Source organism: Rana temporaria, chromosome 2, assembly GCF_905171775.1.
Source record: "Rana temporaria chromosome 2, aRanTem1.1, whole genome shotgun sequence".
NCBI classification, from domain to species: domain Eukaryota; kingdom Metazoa; phylum Chordata; class Amphibia; order Anura; family Ranidae; genus Rana; species Rana temporaria.
Genome location: NC_053490.1, coordinates 313888185 through 313911957, shown reverse-complemented (window position 1 = coordinate 313911957; position 23773 = coordinate 313888185). Strand labels below are relative to the sequence as shown.

Sequence of the window (23773 nt, the reverse complement as noted above, 5' to 3'; positions counted from 1 at the left end):
GGCGGCAATGATGGCACTGACAGGTGGCTGGCACTGTTAGGTGGCGCTGACAGGTGGCTGGCCCTAATAGGCGGCACTTATGGACACTGACAGTTGGCTGGCACTGATGGCTGGCACTTATGGGCAGGCACTGAAATGCAGCAATAAATGAAATGAGGAAAGTATTTTGAAATGCTATGCTGCAGCTCCTATCTTGGTACACCCTGCAATCGGCATCAGTAAGTATCAGCAGACATCTTGCTTCACCCAACATGAACTATATGGGCTGGGTGTAAAAAGATGTCAGCTGCTGGCTTACTGTGGCCAAGTGCAGGGTGTGCCAAGATGGGCGTCGGGATGTCCAAGCTGACGGCGACTGAATGTGATGGTCCGGTCACTGATGCGGCTGCGCCCTGCACCCTGCCAGCTTACCTAGCTAGTTCTACTGCAGGTGAGGACTCACTCTCCGGTCCGCTGACTTCACCTGCTCCGCCCACTGACGCCGCCCGCCCTCTCCGCCCACTGAGTCTGCTCGCCCTCTCCGCCCACTGACTTAGCCCGCCGACCAAGTATCGGGTCAGGCATCGGGAGCATTTGTGCTAATACAAGTAATCGCACAAATGCTCGGTATCGGTCCCGATACCGATACTAGTATCGGTATCGGGACAACCCTAGTGTTAATAATTTATTTTTACAAAATGGAAAGTATATGAACAGAAGAGAAATCCAAATCAAATTAATGATTGGAGTGACCACGCTTTGCATTTTAAACGGCATTAATTCTTCTAGGTACACTTGCACACAGTTTTTAAAGGAACTCGGCAGGTAAGTTGTTCCAAACATCTTGGAGAACTAACCACAGATCTTCTGTGGATGTAGGCTGCCTCAGGTCCTTTTGTCTCTTCATGAAATCCCAGACAGACTTGAGGATGTTGAGATCGGGGCTCCATGGAGGTCAAACCATCGCGTCCAGGACTCCTTGTTCTTCTTTATGCTGAAGATAGTTCTTAATGACATTGGTCGTTATCCTGAGGCAGAATACATTTGGCCAATCACACGCCTCCCAAAGGTATGGCATGATTAAGTATCTGCCTGTATTTCACACCGCATTGGGGACACCATTGGTCCTGACCAAATCTGCAACTTCAATTGCAGAAATGCAGCCCCAAACTTGCAAGAAACCTCCGCCATGTCTCACTGTTGTTTGCAGACACTCATTAGTGTACCTCTCTACAGCCCTTCAGCAAACAAACTGCCTCCTGTTACATCCAAATATGTCAAATGTGCACTTAACAGTCCAGATCACCTGCTGCCATTATTCTGCACCCCAGTTTTTGTTTTTGTGCATAGTTGAGTCGTTTAGCCTTGTTTCCATGTCAGGGGTATGGATTTTTGGCCATGATTCTTCTATGAAGGCCACTTCTGGCAAGACATCTCTGGACAGTAGATGGGTATACCTGGGTCCCACTGGTTTCTGCCAATCCTGCTGGACATATTCAGATGTCAAAAGGAAATAAGCATGGTGTTTCTTTTATCTGCTGCATTAACTTTCCTTGGCCGACCACTGTGTCTACGGTCCTCAACATTGCTTGTTTCTTTGTGCTTCTTCAACTTGAACAGCACATCTTGAAACCCCAGTCTGCTTTGGAATCTTTGCCTGAAAGAAACCTTGCTAATGCATTATAAGTACCTTATGTCTTGTGGCTGTGCTCAGTCATCCCCATGGTGTATGACCTGTGACATAAAACTGTCTTCTACAACCTCACCTAACAGGGTTTGGCTGTTCCTCACCGGTTTTTAAGCCTCCTACACAGCCGTTTCTTTTTCCTTTTATGACTGTATTTTAACCTACATATGAAATTGATGGTCATTAGCACCTGCTTGGTATAATTGGTTAATCATACACCTGACTCTAATCCTACAAAATCCCTGACTTTGTGCAAGTGAAAGAATTGATGCTGGTTTGAAAGCCAAAGGATAGTCACAGCAAATATTGATTTGATTTAGATTATTCTTCTGTTTGCTCTCTTTGCATTTTGTAGATTGATAAAAATAAACAATTAAAATATATATTTGTAATAACATTCTTACTTTATAGAGTTTCTTCAAACCCGTCTAACACTTTTGCACAGTACTGTATATAGTTTAAAAAGGGTGTACCGTATTTATCTTGCTATAACACGCCCCCGGTGTATAGCGCGCACCCCCGAACTTGAAGAAAAATTCCTGGAAAAAAAAATACTTACAGTTTGGATGCCCCTCGTCGGTTTCTTGCCCGTCGTCCATCGCGTCCTGCCCGTGGTCCATCGCGTCTATCGGCGGCCTCGTCCGGTCCGGCGTCCTTCTGCGGCCATCGTGGTGTCCTCCCCGCTCGATCCCCGCTTCCCGCGCTGTGTTTGAACCACTGCACCGACATATACCGAGCGCAGTACACTCGGGTATAGTCATAGTCGGGCAGGCTTGGCTCCTCTCGCGTAAAGGAAGTACAGGACACACAGGACGTGACCGCGAGAGGAGCCGAGCCTGCCCGACTATACCCGAGTGTACTGCGCTCGGTATATGCCGGCGCAGTGGTTCAAACACAGCGCGGGTATCGGCGTATATTGCACACCCACGATTTTGCCCTGATTTTCAGGGCAAAAAAGTGTGCGGTATACGCCGATAAATACGGTATTTGAAATGTTTCTTTATTTGCTTTGATCAGCTACAAAAGTATACAGTACATATTTCAGAAAGAATTTGCTGTTTAATGCACATTATTATATAATATATAATATTTTATATAACATGCTTATTCAACAGCAGAAACACCAAAATGCCCTACAAAGACAAAAGAAACAGGTGTCGCAGACAGTATCCTCCAAGATGCGCCTCTCAATCTTTCCCAGCGAATGCCCAGAACTCAGGGGGAGCAAGAATCTCCAATAAAAGGGGGCTGCGTAGATGGAAAAATAAAAGGTAAATACACACTGGATATACTCGTAGGTGCGATAAAAGGAAATGAAAATCCTAACATATACCGTGTTTCCCCAAAAGTAAGCCCGGGTCTTATATTAATTTTGGCAACAAAAGACATAGTAGGGCTTATTTTCGGGGTAGGTCTTACCATGTAATGTGCTGTCTTCTCTCCCCCTCTTCCTCCCTGCCTGTCAGGAATCCCCAGTGTGAACTGAGTTAAAATGCTTGTAAAATCTTATAATCAACTCTATTACAGTATGGTATAATGTACAATGTGTGTGTTTCTGTAAAATAATTGTTCCAAATACCTTCTTTATAGCGCCGCACTACACTTCTGTGACCCGCCGGAGCTCTCGTCCCCGCATTTATATTACAGAAACACACACATTGTACATTATATAATACTGTAATAGAGTGGATTATAGGATTTTAAAAGCATTTTAAACTAGGTCTCATTTTTGGGGTAGGGCTTATATTGCAACCCTCCTGGAAAATAACGCTAGGCCTTATTTTCGGGGTAGGTCTTATTTTCAGGCAAACACGGTAGCTACTATAAACTTGGGCCTTGTTTGGGCGTCTTTGTTGCTTAAAGCCTAATTCTAGACAGATGTATTCTGTTTTCATTTTGAAAAGCACGGAAAAGGGTTAGAACATCTGTCAGGATTCCACAGCTGCATTAGGTTTATTCTGTGTGTGGCTGCATTAGGGGTATGGAAACCAGGTAATGAAAACCAGATATAGGTTTTAACCTTTCCATACTGTATTAAAATATATATTTTTCTTCCGGTCGTTGTTCTCTATACCCTGTGACTCCCTATTAGTAGGACAGAAAGTAAGAAACAAATCTCTCCAATGGGAACTAAGATTGCAATTGAACCATAAGAAAAGTTCTAACTAGGGATGCACTGATACCCGTGTTTAAAAACTGACTACGAGTACCAATGCTTTTGCTCAAGTTCTCACCTATACCAATTACCAATACCGTGCGGTGCCATTTGACGCCATACAAAATGAATGGGCTCAAATTGCACTGCAAAGAATCGCATGTGATTTAAACAGAAATGCAGTGCGAATCCTGTCTGAATCACGCGTGTGAACCCAGGCTCGTGCACACAGTCAGCTATCACCTCCAGACATCTCACCAAACATATAACTCTCCACTAGAGTGTCCCGGCCATCCTCTGACTCATTGTTCAGGAAGCTCATCCCAATCTCGATCCCGGACACCAAACACACACACGTGGGTGCAGACCGACTACTGGCCTTGGGAAAAAGGAGAGTGGAGATCTCAGTACTACTACACTGCCACCTCCTGTACACAGAGAGAACTGCAGGCGACATTCTGAGACCCACATTCTACAATATCTGGAGAGAGCGTACAGAGACTACCATAATATATACTGTACTGTATACCACATCATCCACAATTCCTGGCAAAAGAATACAGAGACTAATATATAATACTACAATTCCAGGAGAGATCAGACAGAGTAACAGAGACTGATCTATAATATATAATATATACTACTACAACCCTAACATATATATTACACCAATCTTCAATAAATGTATTTATCTAAAATATATACCACACCAAACTACAATATGTATGTACTATAATTTACATATACATACCATATTTATCTTGCTATAACGCGCCCCGGCGTATAGCGCGCACCCCCGAACTTGAAGGAAAATTCCTGGAAAAAAAAAAATACTTACAGTTTGGATGCCCCTCGTCGGTGTCTTTCCCGTCGTCCATCGCGTCCTGCCCGTCGTCCATCGCGTCCATCGGCGGCCTCGTCCGGTCCGGCGTCCTTCTGCGGCCATCGTGGTGTCCTCCCCGCTCGATCCCCACTTCCCGCGCTGTGTTTCCCACTGCGCCGACATATACCGAGCGCAGTACACTCGTGTACAGTCGGGCAGGTTCGGCTCCTCTCGCGTAAAGGACGTACAGGACGCACAGGGCGTGACCGCGAGAGGAGCCGAGCCTGCCCGACTATACCCGAGTGTACTGCGCTCGGTATATGTCGGTTCAAACACAGCGCGGGAAGCGGGTATCGGCGTATATCGTGCACCCACGATTTTGCCCTGATTTTCAGGGCAAAAAAAAGGGATTTTTAATACAGCTTACCTGTAAAATCCTTTTCTTGGAGTACATCACGGGACACAGAGCGGCATATTCATTACTATATGGGTTATATGGAGTACCTTCAGGTGTTGACACTGGCAATCTCAAACAGGAAATGCCCCTCCCTATATAACCCCCTCCCATAGGAGGAGTACCTCAGTTTTGTAGCAAGCAGTATGCCTCCCAAAATGGTCCCCAAAAAGAGGGGTGGGAGCTCTGTGTCCCGTGATGTACTCCAAGAAAAGGATTTTACAGGTAAGCTGTATTAAAAATCCCCTTTTCTTTATCGTACATCACGGGACACAGAGCGGCATATTCATTACTATATGGGATGTCCCAAAGCAATGCTCACAATGAGGGGAGGGAGAACATCTCCAAGACAAAAGGATTTAATTTAGAGAAATACTCAAATCATAATAAATCCAACTTAGTTGAGAAAAATAATCTTAAATTTTAAATTTAACTCAAAAAAGAGGAGCCCCCGGAATCCGAGGGTCTCAAACTGCAGCCTGCAGCACTGCCTGCCCAAAGGCTGTATCAGTATTCCTTCTTACGTCCAACTGGTAGAATTTTGTAAACGTGTGGACAGAAGACCAGGTTGCCGCCTTGCAAACTTGAGCCATAGAGATCTGGTGGTGTGCTGCCCAGGAGGCGCCCATGGCCCTAGTAGAATGAGCCTTTAATGATACTGGAGGAGGCAACCCTTTCAAGCCGTAGGCCTGAGTGATTAATTGCTTAATCCACCTAGAAATGGTGGACTTTGCAGCTGCCTGCCCCTTCTTGGGCCCATCCGGTAATATGAACAGCACATCTGTTTTCCGGATCTTCTTTGTAGCTTTAAGATAGGCCTTCATGGCCCTGACGATATCCAAGGTATGCAGCAACCCTTCCTTTCTGGAAGTAGGTTTAGGGAAGAAGGATGGTAATACCAAATCCTGGTTCAAATGAAAACTGGATATAACCTTCGGTAGGAAGGAAGGATGAGGGCGGAGAACGACCTTGTCCTTATGAAAAATAAGATATGGTTCCTTACAGGATAAGGCCGCCAGTTCCGATACTCTTCTTGCGGAAACTATGGCGACCAAAAATACTAACTTTCTTGTCAGTAAAACCAAAGGAATTTCAGCCAACGGCTCAAACGGTTGTTTCTGTAAACTTGACAGAACAAGGTTTAAATCCCACGGGCAAAGCGGGGATTTAACTGGAGGTTTAATACGTAAGACCCCTTGAAGGAAGGTCTTAACCAGCGAGTGGGTGGCCAGCGGCCGCTGAAACCACACTGACAGAGCAGAAATCTGTCCTTTGATTGTGCTTAATGCCAATCCTTTATCCACTCCTAGCTGGAGAAAACTTAATACTCTATCGATGGTAAATTTGCGAGAAAGCCATCGCTTGGACTCACACCAGCCTACATAGGCCTTCCAGACCCTGTAATAAATCACCCTAGAGACCGGTTTCCTGGCTCTGATTAGGGTAGAGATTACTTTCTGAGACAGACCTCTACCCCTGAGAATCAGGGATTCAGCTTCCAGGCCGTCAAATTTAGATGCCGTAAGGCAGGGTGGAGGATCGGACCTTGCGATAGCAGGTCTGGCCATAGAGGAAGAGTCCAAGGGTCTCCCACTACCATCCTTAAGATTAGTGAGTTCCATGCCCTTCTGGGCCATGCTGGAGCTACCAGGATGACTGGTATGTGCTCCACCCGGATCCTGCGCAGCAGGCGGGGTAGTAACTGGAGCGGGGGAAACGCATAAAGAAGTTTGAACCGATGCCAAGGGCAAACCAACGCATCGGTTCCGCAGGCCATCGGATCCCTTGAGCGGGACATGAACCTGTCTAGCTTCTTGTTGAGTCTCGATGCCATGATATCCACGTCCGGCACTCCCCATCTTTGGCAGAGTGCTTGAAAGATTTGTGGATGCAGAGACCATTCCCCCGGCAAAAGAGTCTGGCGGCTTAAGAAGTCCGCCTGAAAGTTGTCCACTCCTGGAATGAATATTGCCGATATGCAGGGCACATGAGCCTCTGCCCATAGGAGAATCAAGCTCACCTCTCTCTGAGCGGCTTGACTCCTGGTTCCCCCTTGGTGATTTATGTATGCCACGACCGTGGCATTGTCTGATTGAATTCTCACCGGGAACCCCTGCAATTTTGACGTCCAAGCCCTGAGGGCTAGTCGAGCAGCTCTGAGCTCCAAGATGTTGATGGGCAACTGCTTCTCTGGCGTTGCCCAAGTACCTTGGCGAGTGCAACCATCCAAAATTGCTCCCCAGCCCGTCAGGCTGGCGTCTGTGGTCACTATCTTCCAAGCCACTGGGCTGAAAGACTTCCCCTTCAGTAGATTCTGAGGGTCTAACCACCAACACAGACTTTGTCGGACTCTTGATGAGAGCGGCAACGGGATATCCAAGGCCTGTGGCCTTCTGCTCCATGCTGACAGGATGGCTGCCTGCAGGATGCGAGTGTGGCTCTGGGCGTATGGTACCGCCTCGAATGTGGCCACCATCTTGCCTAGTAACCTCATACATAGGCGAATAGTCGGTTCCTTCTTGCTTAGAACCAGTAGGATTAATTCCTTGATGGCTTTGACCTTCCTCAGAGGTAGAAACACTCTTTGTTGTTCTGTGTCTAATCTCATGCCGAGATATTCCAACTGCCTTGTGGGCAGGAAAGCTGACTTTTCTCGATTTAGGACCCAGCCGAACTTCTCGAGGTATTGGACCGTGAGGGCCACTGCTCGCTCCAAGCCGGGAGACGAGTGATCTATGACTAGGAGGTCGTCCAGGTATGCTAGGATCGTGACCCCTTGGATCCTTAGTTTGGCTAGGATTGGAGCTAGGACCTTCGTGAACACCCGGGGGGCCGTAGCCAACCCGAAGGGAAGCGCCACGAATTGGAAGTGACGCGAAGCCACCATGAAGCGTAGATATTTTTGATGTGGCTGATAAATTGGAAGATGAAGGTAGGCATCCTTTATGTCTATGGACGCCATGAAGTCGTCCTTTTGGAGTGTGGTAGCTGCTGACCGCATTTCATCCGAAATGAGCGGATCTTTAGGTATGTATTTACCATCTTTAGGTCCAAAATTGGCCTGACATCTCCATTGGACTTCGGGATGATGAATAGGTTGGAGTAGAAACCTAGCCCCTGTTCCAGGACTGGTACCTCTACTATTACTTCCTGGGAAAGTAGATGATTTAATGCCGACATTAATGCGGCTCCTTTCTCCGGATCGTTTGGAATCCTCGACTCCTGGAAATGAAGAGGAGGAAACCTTAGGAAATCTAATTTGTAGCCCGTGGCCATGGAAGACCGTACCCACTCGTCGGGAATGCTGGCTTCCCAAACCTCTGAAAAGAGTCGCAGCCTTCCCCCCACCTTCGTGGGTGGGGGCGTCCCTTCATAAGGTCGGCTTGGGGGCTGGTTTTGCTGGTTTGCGAACCCACTGCTTTCTGCCTCTAGCAGCCTGTCCTTGTGATTTGCTGTTGAAGCCGAAGTTTGCTTTCGCAGGAGGCCGTCGATACTGTTTGGCATTAGAGGGCCCCTGCCCAGGGGAGTACTGTCGTTTAAACGCAGGCCCCTGAAACTTCCTCTTAGTTGGCAAGAGAGTACTTTTGCCATTTGAAATGGTTTGAATGTATTTATCTAGGTCTTCTCCGAAGAGTCGTCCTCCATGGAAGGGGAACCCTACCAGGAGCTTCTTGCATGGGGGCTCGGCCTCCCAGCTTTTTAACCATAAGAGTCTTCTCATATGGATAAGAGATAACGATAAACGTGACGCTTGCTGGATAGAATCCTTAATTGCGTCTACTGTAAAACATATGGCCCTAGGGACATCCGAAAATTCTTCTGCCTGCTGGGCAGGAATAAGTTTAAGCATCTGCTTAATTTGATCCGATAATGCTTGAGCAACCCCAATCGCAGCCACGGCTGGCTGTACTACTGCCCCTGCAGTAGTGAAGGAGTTCTTAAGTAGTGCTTCCAAGCGTTTATCAACTGGATCCTTGAATACCTGTATGTTTTCTACAGGGCATGTTAATGATTTGTTAATACATGAGATGGCTGCGTCCACTGCAGGAGTAGCCCATTTCTTGGAAAATTTATCTTCCATAGGATATAGGGCAGAGAATCTTTTAGGTGGTAAGAAGATTTTATCTGGCTTGTTCCAATCTTGGAACAAAACTCCCTCTAGTAGAGGGTGGATCGGAAATACTGCATTGCTTTGAGGCGCCCTCAGTGAGCCCAAAGCTGAAACCGTAGACACCTGGAGATCTGGTACTGGCAAGTTGAATGCATTATGGACCAAGTCCGTTAAGGCTTGAATCCACCAGCTCTCCCCTTGGGAGACTGCTCCAGACTCCTCTGTATCCGGATCTTCGATCCCTGAACCTACTTGGTCCTTGTCCAAGAGGTCGTCCAATTCCCATGAGGAAAGGACCTCCTCTTCTGAGGGTCCGCGCTCGGGCGACGGAGATCTAATCCGTTTACTGCCCCGCATAGCTGTGGCTATCATTTTTCCCATTCTTTTCTCCATCTCTCTTAAAGAGGTGAGTAATACCTTGTCCGTGACCATCTTAGGGTTGGACTGACCCGCGCCAGCTCCAGCCCCAGATCCCGATGGCCCCAAGGCTCCCTGTGGGGAAAGCAGCGGCATAACTTTGTCCGAGACCTCAGACTCTCTGGGGGAATCCCCACCTCTTGTACCCTCTGACCCGGATGCCATGGTACAATACCGAGGTACACCTGCTACCTATTGGTATTTGGAACTATAAAAGTTAATTGCCCAAACACCTGTTTGGGGGATAAAAAATGCTTCCTCTCCCCTAGATGACTTTTCTTTTTTTTTTTTTTTTTTTTTTCGTTTTTGTTTCAAATCCAGGAAAGAAAAAACATTCTGTCCCCCTGAGTAGTATTGCAAAGAAAAACTATGAGATGGAAAAGAAACAGCCTATTTCTAGGCTTGAAAAACAGTCTTCTGAAGACTGCAATATCCTTTCTGGCCACTGTGTGTCCTCGGCGCCCCGTGCTGCCGCTCTGGTCTTCTTCCCCAGTTCCAAAGTATTGAATGGAACAAACAAGGAAGGGCCGCCCCTTCCTTAAGCCACTGACCCGCCCTTCCCCCCCCCCAGCAATCTCAAACAGGAAATGCCCCTCCCGACAGGGGGGGGGGGGGGGTTGGGAGGAAGGGACCTCTCTGTTCCAGCAAACTGCAGCCTGCAGCCTGGAACCATGAGGAGGTCAGCGTTTTGCCTGCTTTGCAGGCCCTGAGGAGGAAGACTGAATGGAGCATCGCCTGGAGGCTTGCAGGTAAGCACAGCTCTCTGACACACATATATACTTTTATATCACACAGGCCCCACTCAATGCTTTTCCAACACTACAAGGGAGGTCACATCTTATGGGGAATAATACATATAGAGCCATCCTATCTTTATGATATGTGACTAGTTTGCCAGATGCAGTGCATAACTTTAGGCATGTCCCCTGTGACCCCCCAGAAAAAAACCTGCTAAGAACCAAGTTCCGCAAGTTTTCCCCTCACTTACCTGCTCCATGCCGCAGGACTTTGCCAAGCAAGAGGCCCAATCTTCCCCCATCTCCGTGGGGATGTCTAGACCTTCAGGCCCTGGGTTCCTATGAAGGATCCACTGTCCTGGGCCCATATAGCACCCTGGCAACAGAAAACATTAGGCACCCAAAGGTTTCTAAGTTCTGGGCCCAGGGTCCAGCTCTCTAAAAAGAAAAGCATTATGGGCTATACCCCAAGGGTTTGGGGTCCGGTTACTGACCACTTTAGCGCTGAGGCTTTTTTGGACTGAACCGGTAGCTCACCTAATCCCAAGGATGCGGAGGCAAGCTAAACCATGACTAACACCTAAGACACTGGCGTAAAAACTGAGGTACTCCTCCTATGGGAGGGGGTTATATAGGGAGGGGCATTTCCTGTTTGAGATTGCCAGTGTCAACACCTGAAGGTACTCCATATAACCCATATAGTAATGAATATGCCGCTCTGTGTCCCGTGATGTACGATAAAGAAAGTGCGCGGTATACGCCGATAAACGGTACATATACGTGTGTGTGTGTGTATATATATATATATATATATATATATATATATACACACACATACAGTATCTCACAAAAGTGACCAAAAGCTACAATGTAAAGTAGTGAGTGTACAGTCTGCATAACAGTGTAAATGTGCTATCTCCTCAAAATAATTCAACACACAGCCATTAATGTCTAACCTGCTGGCAACAAAAGTGAGTACACCCATAGGTGAAAATGTCCAAATTGGGACCAATTAGTAATTTTCTCTCTCCGGTGTCAAGCATGGTGGTGGGAGTGTCGTGGTCTGGGGCTGCACTAGTGATGCTGGCACTGGGGAGCTACAGTTCATTGAGGGAATCATGAATGCCAGCATGTACTGTGACATACTGTGGCAGAGCACGATCCCCTCCCTTTGGTGACTGGGCCATGGGGCAATATTCCAACATAATGACCTCAAACACACCTCCAAGATGACCACTGCCTTGCTAAAGAAGATGAGGGTAAAGGTGATTGACTGGTCAAGCAATTTTCCAGACCCAAACCCTATTGAGCATCTGTGGGGCATCCTCAAACGGAAGGTGGAGGAGCACAAGGTCTCTAACATCCACCAGCTCTGTGATGTGGTCATGGAGGAGTGGAAGAGGACTCCAGCGGCAACCTGTGAAGCTCTGGTGAACTCCATGCCCAAGAGGGTTAAGGCAGTGCTGGAAAATAATGGTGGCCACACAAAATATTGACACTTTGGGCCCAATTTGGACATTTTCATTTAGGGGTGTACTCACTTTTGTTGCCAGCGGTTTAGACATTAATGGCTGTGTGTTGAGTTATTATGAGGGGACAGAAAATTTACACTGTTATACAAGCTGTACTCACTACTTTACTTGTAGCAAAGTGTCATTTCTTCAGTGTTGCCACAAAAAGATATATTAAAGTTTTTACAAAAATGTGAGGGGTGTACTCACTTTTGTGAGATAATGCAATTGGCAGTGAAAATCAATAATGAAAATTGTTGAGAACTATTTTTATAATCGATTATAATTGATTATGTCGATTAGTTGTTTCAGCCCTACACATGATTCTGCATGTTATTACATAAAGTTCTAAGCAAGTTACATTAATAAAGACAAATATTCTGTTCACTTCCCAAGGGAATTTACCCCAGATCTTTGTGAATGTGGAGAACTTTAACTTTGCAACCAACTACCCAAAATACCCAATCACTTGAAAGGGAAATTCCAATGCTCATAATATACTCATTAATTCCTTTGACGTGACATTTATATAATCAGGCAGTTTTTTCAAAGCCTATCAATAATTTAATTTTGTGAAATACTATATATATATATATATATATATATATATATATATATATATATATATATATAATGAACTACACTAGCCTACAAACAATAAAATATATTTTACCGAAGTCTACAATATATACCAACCTACAATATACACTACAATAATATACAAAAAATATATTATATATGTAAATTATAGTGACACTGAATGGGATTCAAATCTGGCAAGAAAGGTATGTTTACAGCCGCCTCCCGCGCGGCAGTCTCTTAGTAGGGCGCAGTGATTCAGGACCGGTCTAACCGTCGGCTAGCTGTGATTGACGGGTAGATCTAATTGGAAGCTGTCATGGGGCCCCCTACTGGCCACGGGCCCTCGGTCCATGCCCGATGGTCAGTATGCCCCTCAGCCTATGTTCTCCAAAGAAAAAACACAGCCAAATAATAAAGCTGAATGAGAAACCGTTTAGTCTTAAGAACTACCCACCTGCCGTATAGACGGCAGGCGGGATGCACTCTTGTTCTGGGACGATGTCATATGACGGCTCCCCAGAACCGCCTCTCTCACGCACCCATGGGGGTGCAGTATGCAAGTGTTCTTTACTATGAATCCAACAAATTTGAAAGAGCACACAAGGAGATCGCCCAGTCTATAGAGTAACAGATTGGCTTCAGCTGGTCCCCTCCCTAGCCCCCAACGCATTTCACCCAATCGCAAGCTTACCCTACAACTAAGCCTGTGATTGGGTGAAACACGTTACAGGGGCATGGCTGGGGAGGGGACAAGCTGAAGCTGATCTGTTACTCCATTGACCAGGCACACTCCTATATGCACCTCAGTGTTTATTAGATTCATAGTTGCAGAGGGGAAGATGGGCTGTCTGGAGACTAGCACGTGACAGTGTTTCAGAGCCACTGGTCTGTATAGATGTACACTTGGAGCAGCGCTTTTTTGTTCACATGGGTCACAGGGGTTCTTTACTGTTGGTGCAGTAAGGATACAGAACTTCCTTCCACAGTTGGTGGTGTCAGCAGAGAGTGTAGATAAATTCAATGGATGTGTTTCATAGTGAACACAATGTAAATGTATTTTAAAAATTAAAAGTTACGTAAACACACAAACACACACACAGTCAGGTTGAACTGGATGGACCGGTGTCTTTGTTCAACTTTACCAACTATGTTCCTATGTGACTATGAATATTTGCATGCAATTGCAATGCCTGACATATATGGTATTTAGTTGCTCAGCGCAGTCTCATCTTTTTTTTTTTACCAAAAAAGGGAATTATATTGTGTTTGTGTGTACTAATTTATAAGTTGTAAAAACAGTTACGCAAATATTGCATAACATACAAATTTGCAACTATCATGTTTTTGTTGTACATGTATTCTCCTTTAAGAAAATATATAATATTTTGTGGGTTTAAGTAATTTTTAGGCCTAAAATGCATGTGTGGACATACAGGTAGTTTTACACCTTCCTCTTATGGGCCGTAAAGACGACCGAACATGTCTGCTGAAACTGGTCCGCGGACCAGTTTCAGCAGACATGTTCGGTCGTGTGTAGGCCCGAGCGGGCAGGATTCCAGCAAACATTTGCCCGCTGGGCCTTTTCCCAGCGGGCAAATATTTCTGGACTTGTTTTAAAACCGTCCGCTGGAATCCTGTCCCCTCGGACATGTTCGGTCGTCTGTACAGACCTACCGTACATGTCCGAGCGCCCGCCATCCCTCGCATGCGTCGAATGACTTTGACGCATGCGTGGAAGCATTTAACTGGCAGGGCCGCCCACGTCGCCGCGTCATCGTCGCGGCGACGCCGCGGACACGCCCCGCGTATTGTTTACGCGCGGATTTCTGTACGATGGTTAGTACAGCCATCGTACAGAAATCCCCGGGCAGACGTGTACGGCGAAAACGGTTCCGGCGGACCGGTTTCATCGTACATGTTTGCCCGTGTGTACGCGGCCTTACTAGTACCAGGCAGAACCCGGGTATTCTCATCAAGTCTGTTAATACAGGTGAAACTATTTTCATTGAATTTTTTATGTTTTTTTTTTACCTGTAAACCGGTAAATGTACATTGAATTAAATATATTTATTTTGAATTCAGATTGCAGACTGCTGTGGGATTATTTGTACCAGCTACTTGATGACAAGCGCTATGAACCCTACATTAAATGGCAAGACAGAGAATCAAAAGTGTTTCGAGTGGTGGATCCAAACAAACTTGCTGCCCTGTGGGGAAATCACAAGGTGCTTTATGTTTTGTATACTCATTAAAATGTTTTGCTGTATATCTAGCTCTGACTTTCGTCATTCGTCAACCAAAATATTTGAGCTTCCACCCTGTCCTTCCAGTTAGCAGACTGGGAACCTTTTCTTGAGCTTTTCTGATTTAATTTAATTTTTTTTTAAAGTACATAGAAACTTTAAAAGTGTTCTACTGCACCACAGTTTAAAGTCATTTATACTATATATAATTTATAACATAGTGGTATAAACCTAAGTTGTCATCAAGCTTTTGCACAAAAGATAGTATTTTTTCTTGTCTTGTCTCACTGAGAATTTCGCTGAAGTTATCAGTAATGACCATCATACAGACACCATTGTCACCTTGTGACAAACAAAGTACTGTCAGGTTGTTGGAGGGTCAAAACATGATCAGTGTTTGCCTGTAAAGATATCTTTGTAGCTTGAGTTGAGCAATACATAACTAAGGCCCCTTTCACACTGGGGCGGGAGGTGCGCTGACGGTATAGCGGCGCTATACCGTCGGAATTGCGGCAGTATTCGGCCGCTAACAGTGCAGTCTTAACCCCCGCTAGTGGCCGAAAAAGGGTTAATACCGCCCACAATGCACCTCTTTCACACTGAGACTGCAGGGCAGGAGTTTTTCAGGCAGTTATTAGGCGCTATTTTTAGCGCTAAAACGCCTGAAAAACTCCTCAGTGTGAAAGGGGCCTTAAGCATTTCTAAACACAAAAATGTAATATATTACAACTTACCAGTTCTTATATGTGGTGGCTGCATTAGCGTTCTTTTTTTTTGTTCTTTTCCTTTATTTTCACATGGTGTTCTGCCCAGGAACATAGGGCCAGATTCACAAAGAACTGCGGCGGCGTAACGTATCGTAGATACGTTACACCGCCGCAAGTTTTCATCGCAAGTGCCTGATTCACCAAGCACTTGCGTGAAAACTTACGCCGGCAGCCTCCGGTGTAAGCCCGCGTAATTCAAAGGGGCGTGTGCCATTTAAATTAGGCGCGCTCCCGCGCCGGACCTACTGCGCATGCTCTGTTTTGAAATTCCCGCCGTGCTTTGCGGGAAGTGACGTCATTTTTTCAAACGGCGACATGCGTAGCGTACTTTCGTATTCCCAGACGTCTTACGCAAGAAGAAAAAAAATTTAAATTTCGCCGCGGGAACCACGGCCATACTTTATACAGCACATACGTGTGCTGTGTAAAGTTAGGGCACCTAAAACGACGACTAACTTTGCGACGGGAAACTAGACTAGCAGCGACGTAGCGAACGCGGAAAACCGTTGTGGATCGCGGTAACTACTAATTTGCATACCCGAGGCTGGAATACGACGCGAACTCAACACAGCGGCGGCCGCAGTATTGCATCCTAAGATCCGGCAGTGTAAAACAATTACACCTGTCGGATCTTAGGGCTATCTATGCGTAACTGATTCTATGAATCAGTCGCATAGATACTCTGAGAGATACGACGGAGTATCTGAAAATACTCCGTTGTATCTCCGCTGTGAATCTGGCCCATACTTCTTATCCTAGGGTGGCTACCCTCACTACTCCCATCGATCTCTGGAGGATCAATGTAGCCACCTTTTTGGATGGAAACATTTTCAAGAGGGTAGTATTAGATGGACTAGTAGATTGAAATTAAAGTGACAAATAAATTAAAGCCTAACTAAAGCTTACTTTTAAGAAGTTAAAGAAAATAAAAATATTAAAGAAAAAAATATTATTAAAGGTTTTACCTACATGAACAAAAGCTGACAATTTTAAGCACTTCTGCGAGTGTTAAATGATTTGTCTTAACTCTGTAACTGCCACTATTGCTGGACAACTTGATCTGTTAAAGGAAATTGGAAAAACAGACTTACTGGGTAGAATAACAGGTGAAGTTGATGTTTGAGTTCTGAGTCTGAACGTCAACGACCTTCCTGGCAATGCTACACCCCCTACCACACCAAGGCTGGAGAGGGAACATTTATTGCTGCAGCACATGGGAAATCGTTACCATAAAATGCGACAGTAAACATTATAACAGGTATACCAGTACAGATTAGGGTTGTCCCGATACCACTTTTTTAGGACCGAGTACAAGGACCGATACTTTTTTTCAAGTACTCGCCGATACTGAAAACCGATACTTTTTTTTAATCTCATGTGACAGCGGCACATGTGTCAGTATGTTTTTTTTTTTATCTTTAACAATTTGTTTTTAATTTTTTACATTTTTTTTTATTTATAATGCTTTCTTTTTTAAGGGGGGGGGGGGCCGTGTCAGTGTGTTTTTTCTTTAATTTTTTTATTTTCTACAATAATTTTTTTTATTCTTTTGTTTTTTTATTCTTTATTTTTTTATTTATTTTTTCAACCCTGTTGGGGGGGCTTTGGTGAGATATCAGGGGTCTTAACAGACCTCTGACATCTTCCCTTTGAGGCAAGGAAAGGGACTAGGGACCCAGATTCCCCTGTCCCTTTCTCAGCAGCATCAGCTGCGCTGAAAATGAAAGGAGAGAAGACAGCGTCTTCTCTTCATTCATAAACTGAAACATTTGTAAACACAGGTTACAATGTTTCAGTTATGTGAATGGACAGAGTCAGTGATCACTGACTCTGTCCATTCGGAGCAGTAAGGAGTCGGATTTACCGGCTCCTACCCCGCTCTCCATCCTGACATTTCCAGGGGGTGGAGGAGGAGCACGGAAGGGGAGAGAAACACGGCGGGATACACGGGATACACGGCGGCATACATGTGACAGACGGCATGATACACGGCGGCATACACGGGATACACGGCGGCATACACGTGATACACGGCGGGATACATGGAGGGAGGGAGACAGACTGCAGCAAAACGGAGGGGGGCTGGAGGAGGACACGGGACAGTCAGCGGTGATCGTGTGTGGGGGAGTTACAAGCACCGATCACCGCTGATTTTAAAGCAGCTGAAAGCCGCGCAGGGGGAGGGGTGTAGAGAGAAGCGGAGAAGTTACTTTTAAATCTATACAGCGGTGATCGGTGCTTGTACCCATGCACTGATCACCGCCGACAGTACATGTATCGAGTAAAGCATCCGGAGCATTTGCCCGAGTACAATTACTCGGGCAAATGCTTGGTATCGGTCCCGATACCGATATTGGTATCGGGACAACCCTAGTACAGATGCAAAATTATATGTAACTCTGAAAATAACAAGCGGACCAATGACCTTGCCCTTAAGCCCTATACTAAGGGGGATCCTAATTAAAGGCAATGCAAGAATCAGAGGTTCATAGTCTCTGTCCAACCCCTACCCACTGACCCTTGTGTTGGTGTATGTTGGGGCCTAAATCTTGCATTGAAGCACTAAAGTGTGAACCCCCAAATGTTGTCCCAAATAGTTAAATAGTGGGCAGAGGGTTGTTGCCAGTGTCATCTTACTATCACAAACGTTAATGACTCTCCTCCTCTCGCTCTCTGTCCATGCTTACACTGGATATGGCGATGCTGGACTCAATGATTGTGTTCCCACAGACTTGGTGAGGTCACTAGCTGAACCTCTCTGTGACTGCAGCACACCATGGCAATTGTCTAGTAGACAGCACACCCACCATCCTCTAAGAGACTGCACCCAGCACAGGAACTCTGCCTTTTCCTTTTCTGCAGATCCCTTGCCTTAACGCGACTTGTAGTTTCAAAACACGCTGCAGCACCAGGTACAGTCTCTCTGGGGACTACATCTCCTACAAGTCCTTGCTCCTCCCAGCAGGCTCTGTCCTTTGCCAGGTTGAACAGCAACAGCGTTACTGCTTCCTATATTTTCCTGGGTCATGGGCAGGCCTTTCCTCTGGCTGTAGACAACCCTGCAGCACCTGTGTCCCCTCTGCCCTCTCTCCTCACATAGCCACTCTGGCTCTCTCACAGGTTGAGAAAGGAAGAGAAGGTGCAAGGATGGCAGTACATTGATAGTGATAGCCTGGACCATGCTGCAGAGCAGCGCTGTGGACCGGGGCTACAGGTGACGACAAAGGAAAAAAATCTTTAAAATAGAACTCAACTGCAGCCACCACATTTAATGCCCCTTAAACACCATCACTTTATGTGATGAAAAAAAACGACATTTTCTGTGAAGTGAAAAATGAAGTTTTTGAAACTTCAATTTTCAAAGACGAAGTTGCCTACACACCATCGTTTTTCTCACAATGTTCTAGCAAAGCGAGGTTACGTTCACCACGTTTTTCCATTGAAGCTTGCTTCATAAGTAGCTTTTGGGCATGCGCGGGTGAAAAAACTTCGTTTTAAACAACGTTTTTTGCTACACACGGTCAATTTCTGTGAAGTAAAAAATGACGTTTTGAAAAACGACACATAAAATTGAAGCATGCTTCAATTTTTTTTGTCATTTTTTTACAAGACATAAAACAACGTTTCCCCCCACACACGGTCATTTAAAGTGACGTTTTTAAAAACTTCATAAAGTGATGGTGTGTACGCGGCATAAGAATTGCTAATCTGTAACATATTATGTTTTTGTTTTGCTATAGGTTAAGGAAAACAATGTTTTGGTCGCTGCTGCCTTCCATTTTTAATTTGAAAAAAATCCCACCCCACTACGCAAATTTTTTCAGTGCTTTTTCTATTTTTCCTCTTTTTTTCTGTGTCTGCCTTTGAAACATTTTTTTTCTGTATTCTCTATTATTTCTATGTTTCCTTATGTCTCTTTTGATCTCAATCACATGTGTATACTGGCAGCTGTTGAACAAAGCCACAACACAGCAGGGCATAAAGAAGCATCTGTGTATTTGTGTAGATCTCAAGAAAAAAGAGCAGCGACAGAACAGAATTCTGGTAGCATCGTTCGCTTTGATAGCAAATGCAAATTCTTCTGTTAATTATAACATCTTGGCCTCTGAACAACATATAGTTATATTTAGGGTCAGCTGTATAGTGCTAAAAGTCTTTAGACTGCTACATGCGTGCAAAAGATAGACATATAGCTAATAGTGTTGCAAGTTTTGTTAGTAAATATCTGTATCTTAGGGACTATAGTTTTCGGTAGTATAACGTCTCAATCTGTTTTCATGCAGAATCGTCCAAACATGACCTATGAGAAGATGTCGAGAGCTATGAGACAGTATTACAAAATCAATCTTTTAAAAAAAGAATTTGGACAGAAACTAACTTTTAGGTAATAATAAACTTGTTTATGTTCTATTCAGATGTTGTACTGCTTTATCACATGGCAAATATATTACACAGCATTAGAAGAAGATTTTTAGCCTAGTGCTACCCCAAAGGGGCTGCTGGTATTTACTGGTTCTTCCCCAAAACTACAGAGGTTGCCCATCACCGCAAGCACCAGTCTTTTCACACTGACCCCAATAACACAGTACAGGGGATGTCTTTTTAGTATTAGTTTAAACTTTACCAAGAGAAGGATTTAAGGTCACAGGATACTCCAAAACAATCAATAGCAATCATGGGAGGACAAACTTCTCACAGCAGCCTTTCCTAGCGGTAACAGGGAATAGTTCGTATATCTAGGACTCAGAGCAGCCCCGGTTTATGTAGCAACCTTTGGCACTTATGCCGGCCATACACGGGTCGAATTTTGAAAGAATTTTGTTTCGAAAATCGCATCTAAGAATTTTCATTCGAATTTCGCACCATTAGTGAGTGGGCTGCAGCAACAGCCGATTTTCGTGCGGCAATCAAATTTGAGTAATCGGACATGTTGAAATTTTTTTGAAAATCAGACGATTTTCTAATCAATGATGGGAGAATCGTGTGAGAAATGTAATAGAAAAAGGAATGCACATGTGTAAGAAAAGAAAACTCCCGGAAAGAAAAGAAGATTCCCGGCCACAAAAAATATTTTCTGTAGCAACATGAGGTGAAATTGAAGGCTTGGTTGGCCGAATTTCAAAAATCAATGGTGGCGCCATCGGATCACAAAAAAAAAAAAATTCTGATTTTGAAAAGAAAATTTTTCGAAATTCAACCATGTACGGTCTGGCCTGCATGATGTGCTGAGAGGCCCGAGCGATCGGAGCTACAAACAGGGCTTGTGCTTCTTATAGTGAAGTCAGTGTTGTATGATAAAAATGCTACATAACTTGGGTGCAGAGCGGAAAGCACAGTTAAATGTGAGCATGATAGCGTAATAAACTAAATAGCCTAAATAACAAAGGTTTTTACACTATTGGAGCTCTTTAGCTCCTCTGATTTGATTAAATTCCTGATCTTGGTGAGAGGAAGGAGCATTGTTACCTTGGATAAGTAACCGCTTGGAGGAAAGTGCTGACTGACCTACTCTACCAGGGGGTCAATCCTTTCTGGTGAATTCTTGTGTGGGGCGGTGGCTTATTTCTGAACATGAGAGCACTTTTTGAAGAGCATTTAATGATCAATAGAATTTGGTTTGCACAGAGCACTTTTTTTGGACAGTGTAACGAAACATCCCACACTCCACTTGAGTGCTTTCATCATATACTGCTTCCTCCCAGTCTGAATATAGATATCAGATATTCCAAACCATTGACGACCAATAACTAGACAGCACTCGTTTTGACTGCTGAGCATGAACTGTTTATTGAAACACTGGTATACAGAGGTAACACTCCTTTGCATTCAGGGTGGGGTAGACTGTCCAATCAGCAGGGAGAGCTGTTGGAGGAATTCCCCTCCCTTCTCACAGCAAACACACATCCCCTAATACCCAAGGCAGACAGACACATTAGAACAATGGAATACAGCCACACCCCAGATGACCCAACAGAGAGCACACCATAGTATGAGACAAAATATACTGTATATATATATATATAAATATATATATATATATATATATATATATATATATAAATATATATATATATATATATATATATATATATATACACACACACAATGTTCCAGTGTGGTTGCACAGTGAGTCTGATTAGTACAGATCAGACTGGGTTTCTCGTTCACCCTGTGCCCCTAGACATAGGAGGTACATGGGGAGCTGAAGCAAGGGTTTCCCAACCTCTCCAAGGGATTCTGGGTTCCACGCCCCCCGCCCAAAGTGACTCCCGCCACAGACAGTATTGCACAAGAAAAATGATAGTTGCACTTGAAGGATGTTATTCATTAAAAGACTTTCTCCTTAAATCTGCACTATATGGATTACGTACTATATGGGACATTATCATTTTAGAATATAGTAATTTTATATTATTTGGTATAATTTGTGGTTGATGATTTAAGAGCTGTGATTAAGAACTACATTTTATGCAAACACATTAGGTGTTACAAGCAGAAGCTGATAGTTTTGGTCATTGAGTTAATATGTTTTTGGTCACTGAGCCAAGGTGTTTAATAGGTATCCAAAAATAATAGAATGTACCCTAGAAAATTAACACATACCATGTTTTTTCAGCACAACAGTGGGAGTCCTAATGCTTAGTGCATTGTTTTAAGCTGTACCATGTATCAAATACTGCTTAAAAAACAAGTGTAAAATATATACACACAAAAAAAATCGAAATATGTATTTTTCATTTTAAAAGGCTCTTCTGTGTCCCTTGGTATTTTGGTCTTGCTTTGCCTTTGTTGCCAGATGCTCTTTGATCTCATGGTTAAGCCCTGCTAACTGCCACTACAATGTCCAATAAGACTGCTTCACTACCTGTCATTATAGAAAGACACCAAAGCTCTAATCCATGCAAAGTTGTAGTCATTACTATGTAAATGGAATAAGATTTTTTTTTTCTTTTTTCTGTGACTGTCGAACAAAAGTTTTGAAGTTGTCTGTAGAAACCAGTAAATCCTACCCACCCAAATCTTGAGGTTTCAATTCAACATAGATACGTTTGCTGTTGCTGCATTTCTATACTATCAACTTTGCTATTGAACTTAATTTAGGAATGGCTGAGCAATACAATTTTATTCAACCCTATAATGCATTTACTCATCAAATCTGTTTTTGGAACTGTGTACTTGCAGGTTTCTCAGGTCACCTAAGGAGAGATTACCATCGGAAAAGCTACAGCAGTTGGAAGCTAATGATGTATTGGATTCTAGTGAAGTATTAGATTTAAATGAAGATGGGTTTGCAGTTTCACCATGAGATTTTGCATTACATGGGTGTGGTTGTAATTGTGTAAATTATGTTGACTATTATGTTTAATATGTAACACATGACTGTATAGGCTGTATACAAATGGGCAAGGCTATTTGCTCCTTAGAGACCTATAGTTTTCTAGGCTTTCAGACATATCCAGTTGTATAAAAAATGTGGTTCTAAGAAGAGGGACAGTGGGAATTAGTATGCCAAATAATTTATTTTATATTGTAATGCTTGTCAAACTCTTAGGAAACTTTCAAATGTATGTAAACACAAAGGGGCAGATCCACGAAGAAGTTACGACGGCGTATCTATTGATACGCCGCGTAACTTCTATTTTGCTCCGGCGTATCTTTGTTTTGTATCCACAAAACAAGATACGCCTGAAGCTGGGCTAGATCTGACTGGCGTACATCTTAGTACGCCGTCGGATCTAAGGAGCATATTTACGCTGGCCACTAGGTGGCGCTTTCGTCGAATTCCGCGTAGAGTATGCAAATTAGCTAGATACGCGAATCCACAAACGCACGTCCGGCCGGGGCAATTTTTTACGTCGTTTCCGTAAGGCTTTTTTTGGCGTAAAGTTACCCCTGCTATATGAGGCGTACTCAATGTTAAGTATGGACTCGTTCCCGCGTCGAATTTTGAAAATTTTACGTCGTTTGCGTAAGTTGTTCACGAATAGGGCTTTGCGTAGAATGACGTTCACGTTCTAAGCATTGGCCTGTTGCGGGTTAATTTCGAGCATGCGCACTGGGATACCCCCATGGACGGTGCATGCGCCGTTCAGAAAAAACATCATTTACGTCGGGTCAAGTAAAATTAATATAAAACACGCCCACATCTTTAACATTTGAATTCCGCGCCCATACGCCGGCAGATTTATGCTACGCCACCGTAACTTTAGAGGCAAGTGCTTTGTAAATACAGCACTTGCCTCTCAAAGTTGCGGCGGCGTAGCGTCAATACGGTACGCTACGCCTGCCGAAAATTACGATCCGCTA

At 44.3% G+C, this 23773-nt stretch overlaps 1 protein-coding gene across 3 annotated transcripts in view; it reads left to right on the top strand.

Moving 5' to 3' along the window:
* Positions 1-23042, top strand: part of LOC120927016 (transcription factor ETV7-like) — an 88970-nt gene extending 65928 nt beyond the window's left edge. Inside the window, exons 5-8 of one of the 3 annotated variants that reach the window (XM_040337407.1) lie at positions 2785-2937; positions 14539-14681; positions 19750-19850; positions 22649-23042. In XM_040337407.1, the coding sequence (XP_040193341.1) occupies positions 2785-2937; positions 14539-14681; positions 19750-19850; positions 22649-22772 (521 nt within the window). In that variant the 3' untranslated portion in view covers positions 22773-23042. Of the gene's footprint in view, positions 1-2781; positions 2938-14538; positions 14682-19749; positions 19855-22648 lie in introns of those variants that run through there. The other 2 variants (XM_040337406.1, XM_040337408.1) reach the window with 2 other exon arrangements.
* Positions 23043-23773: the final 731 nt, after the last annotated feature.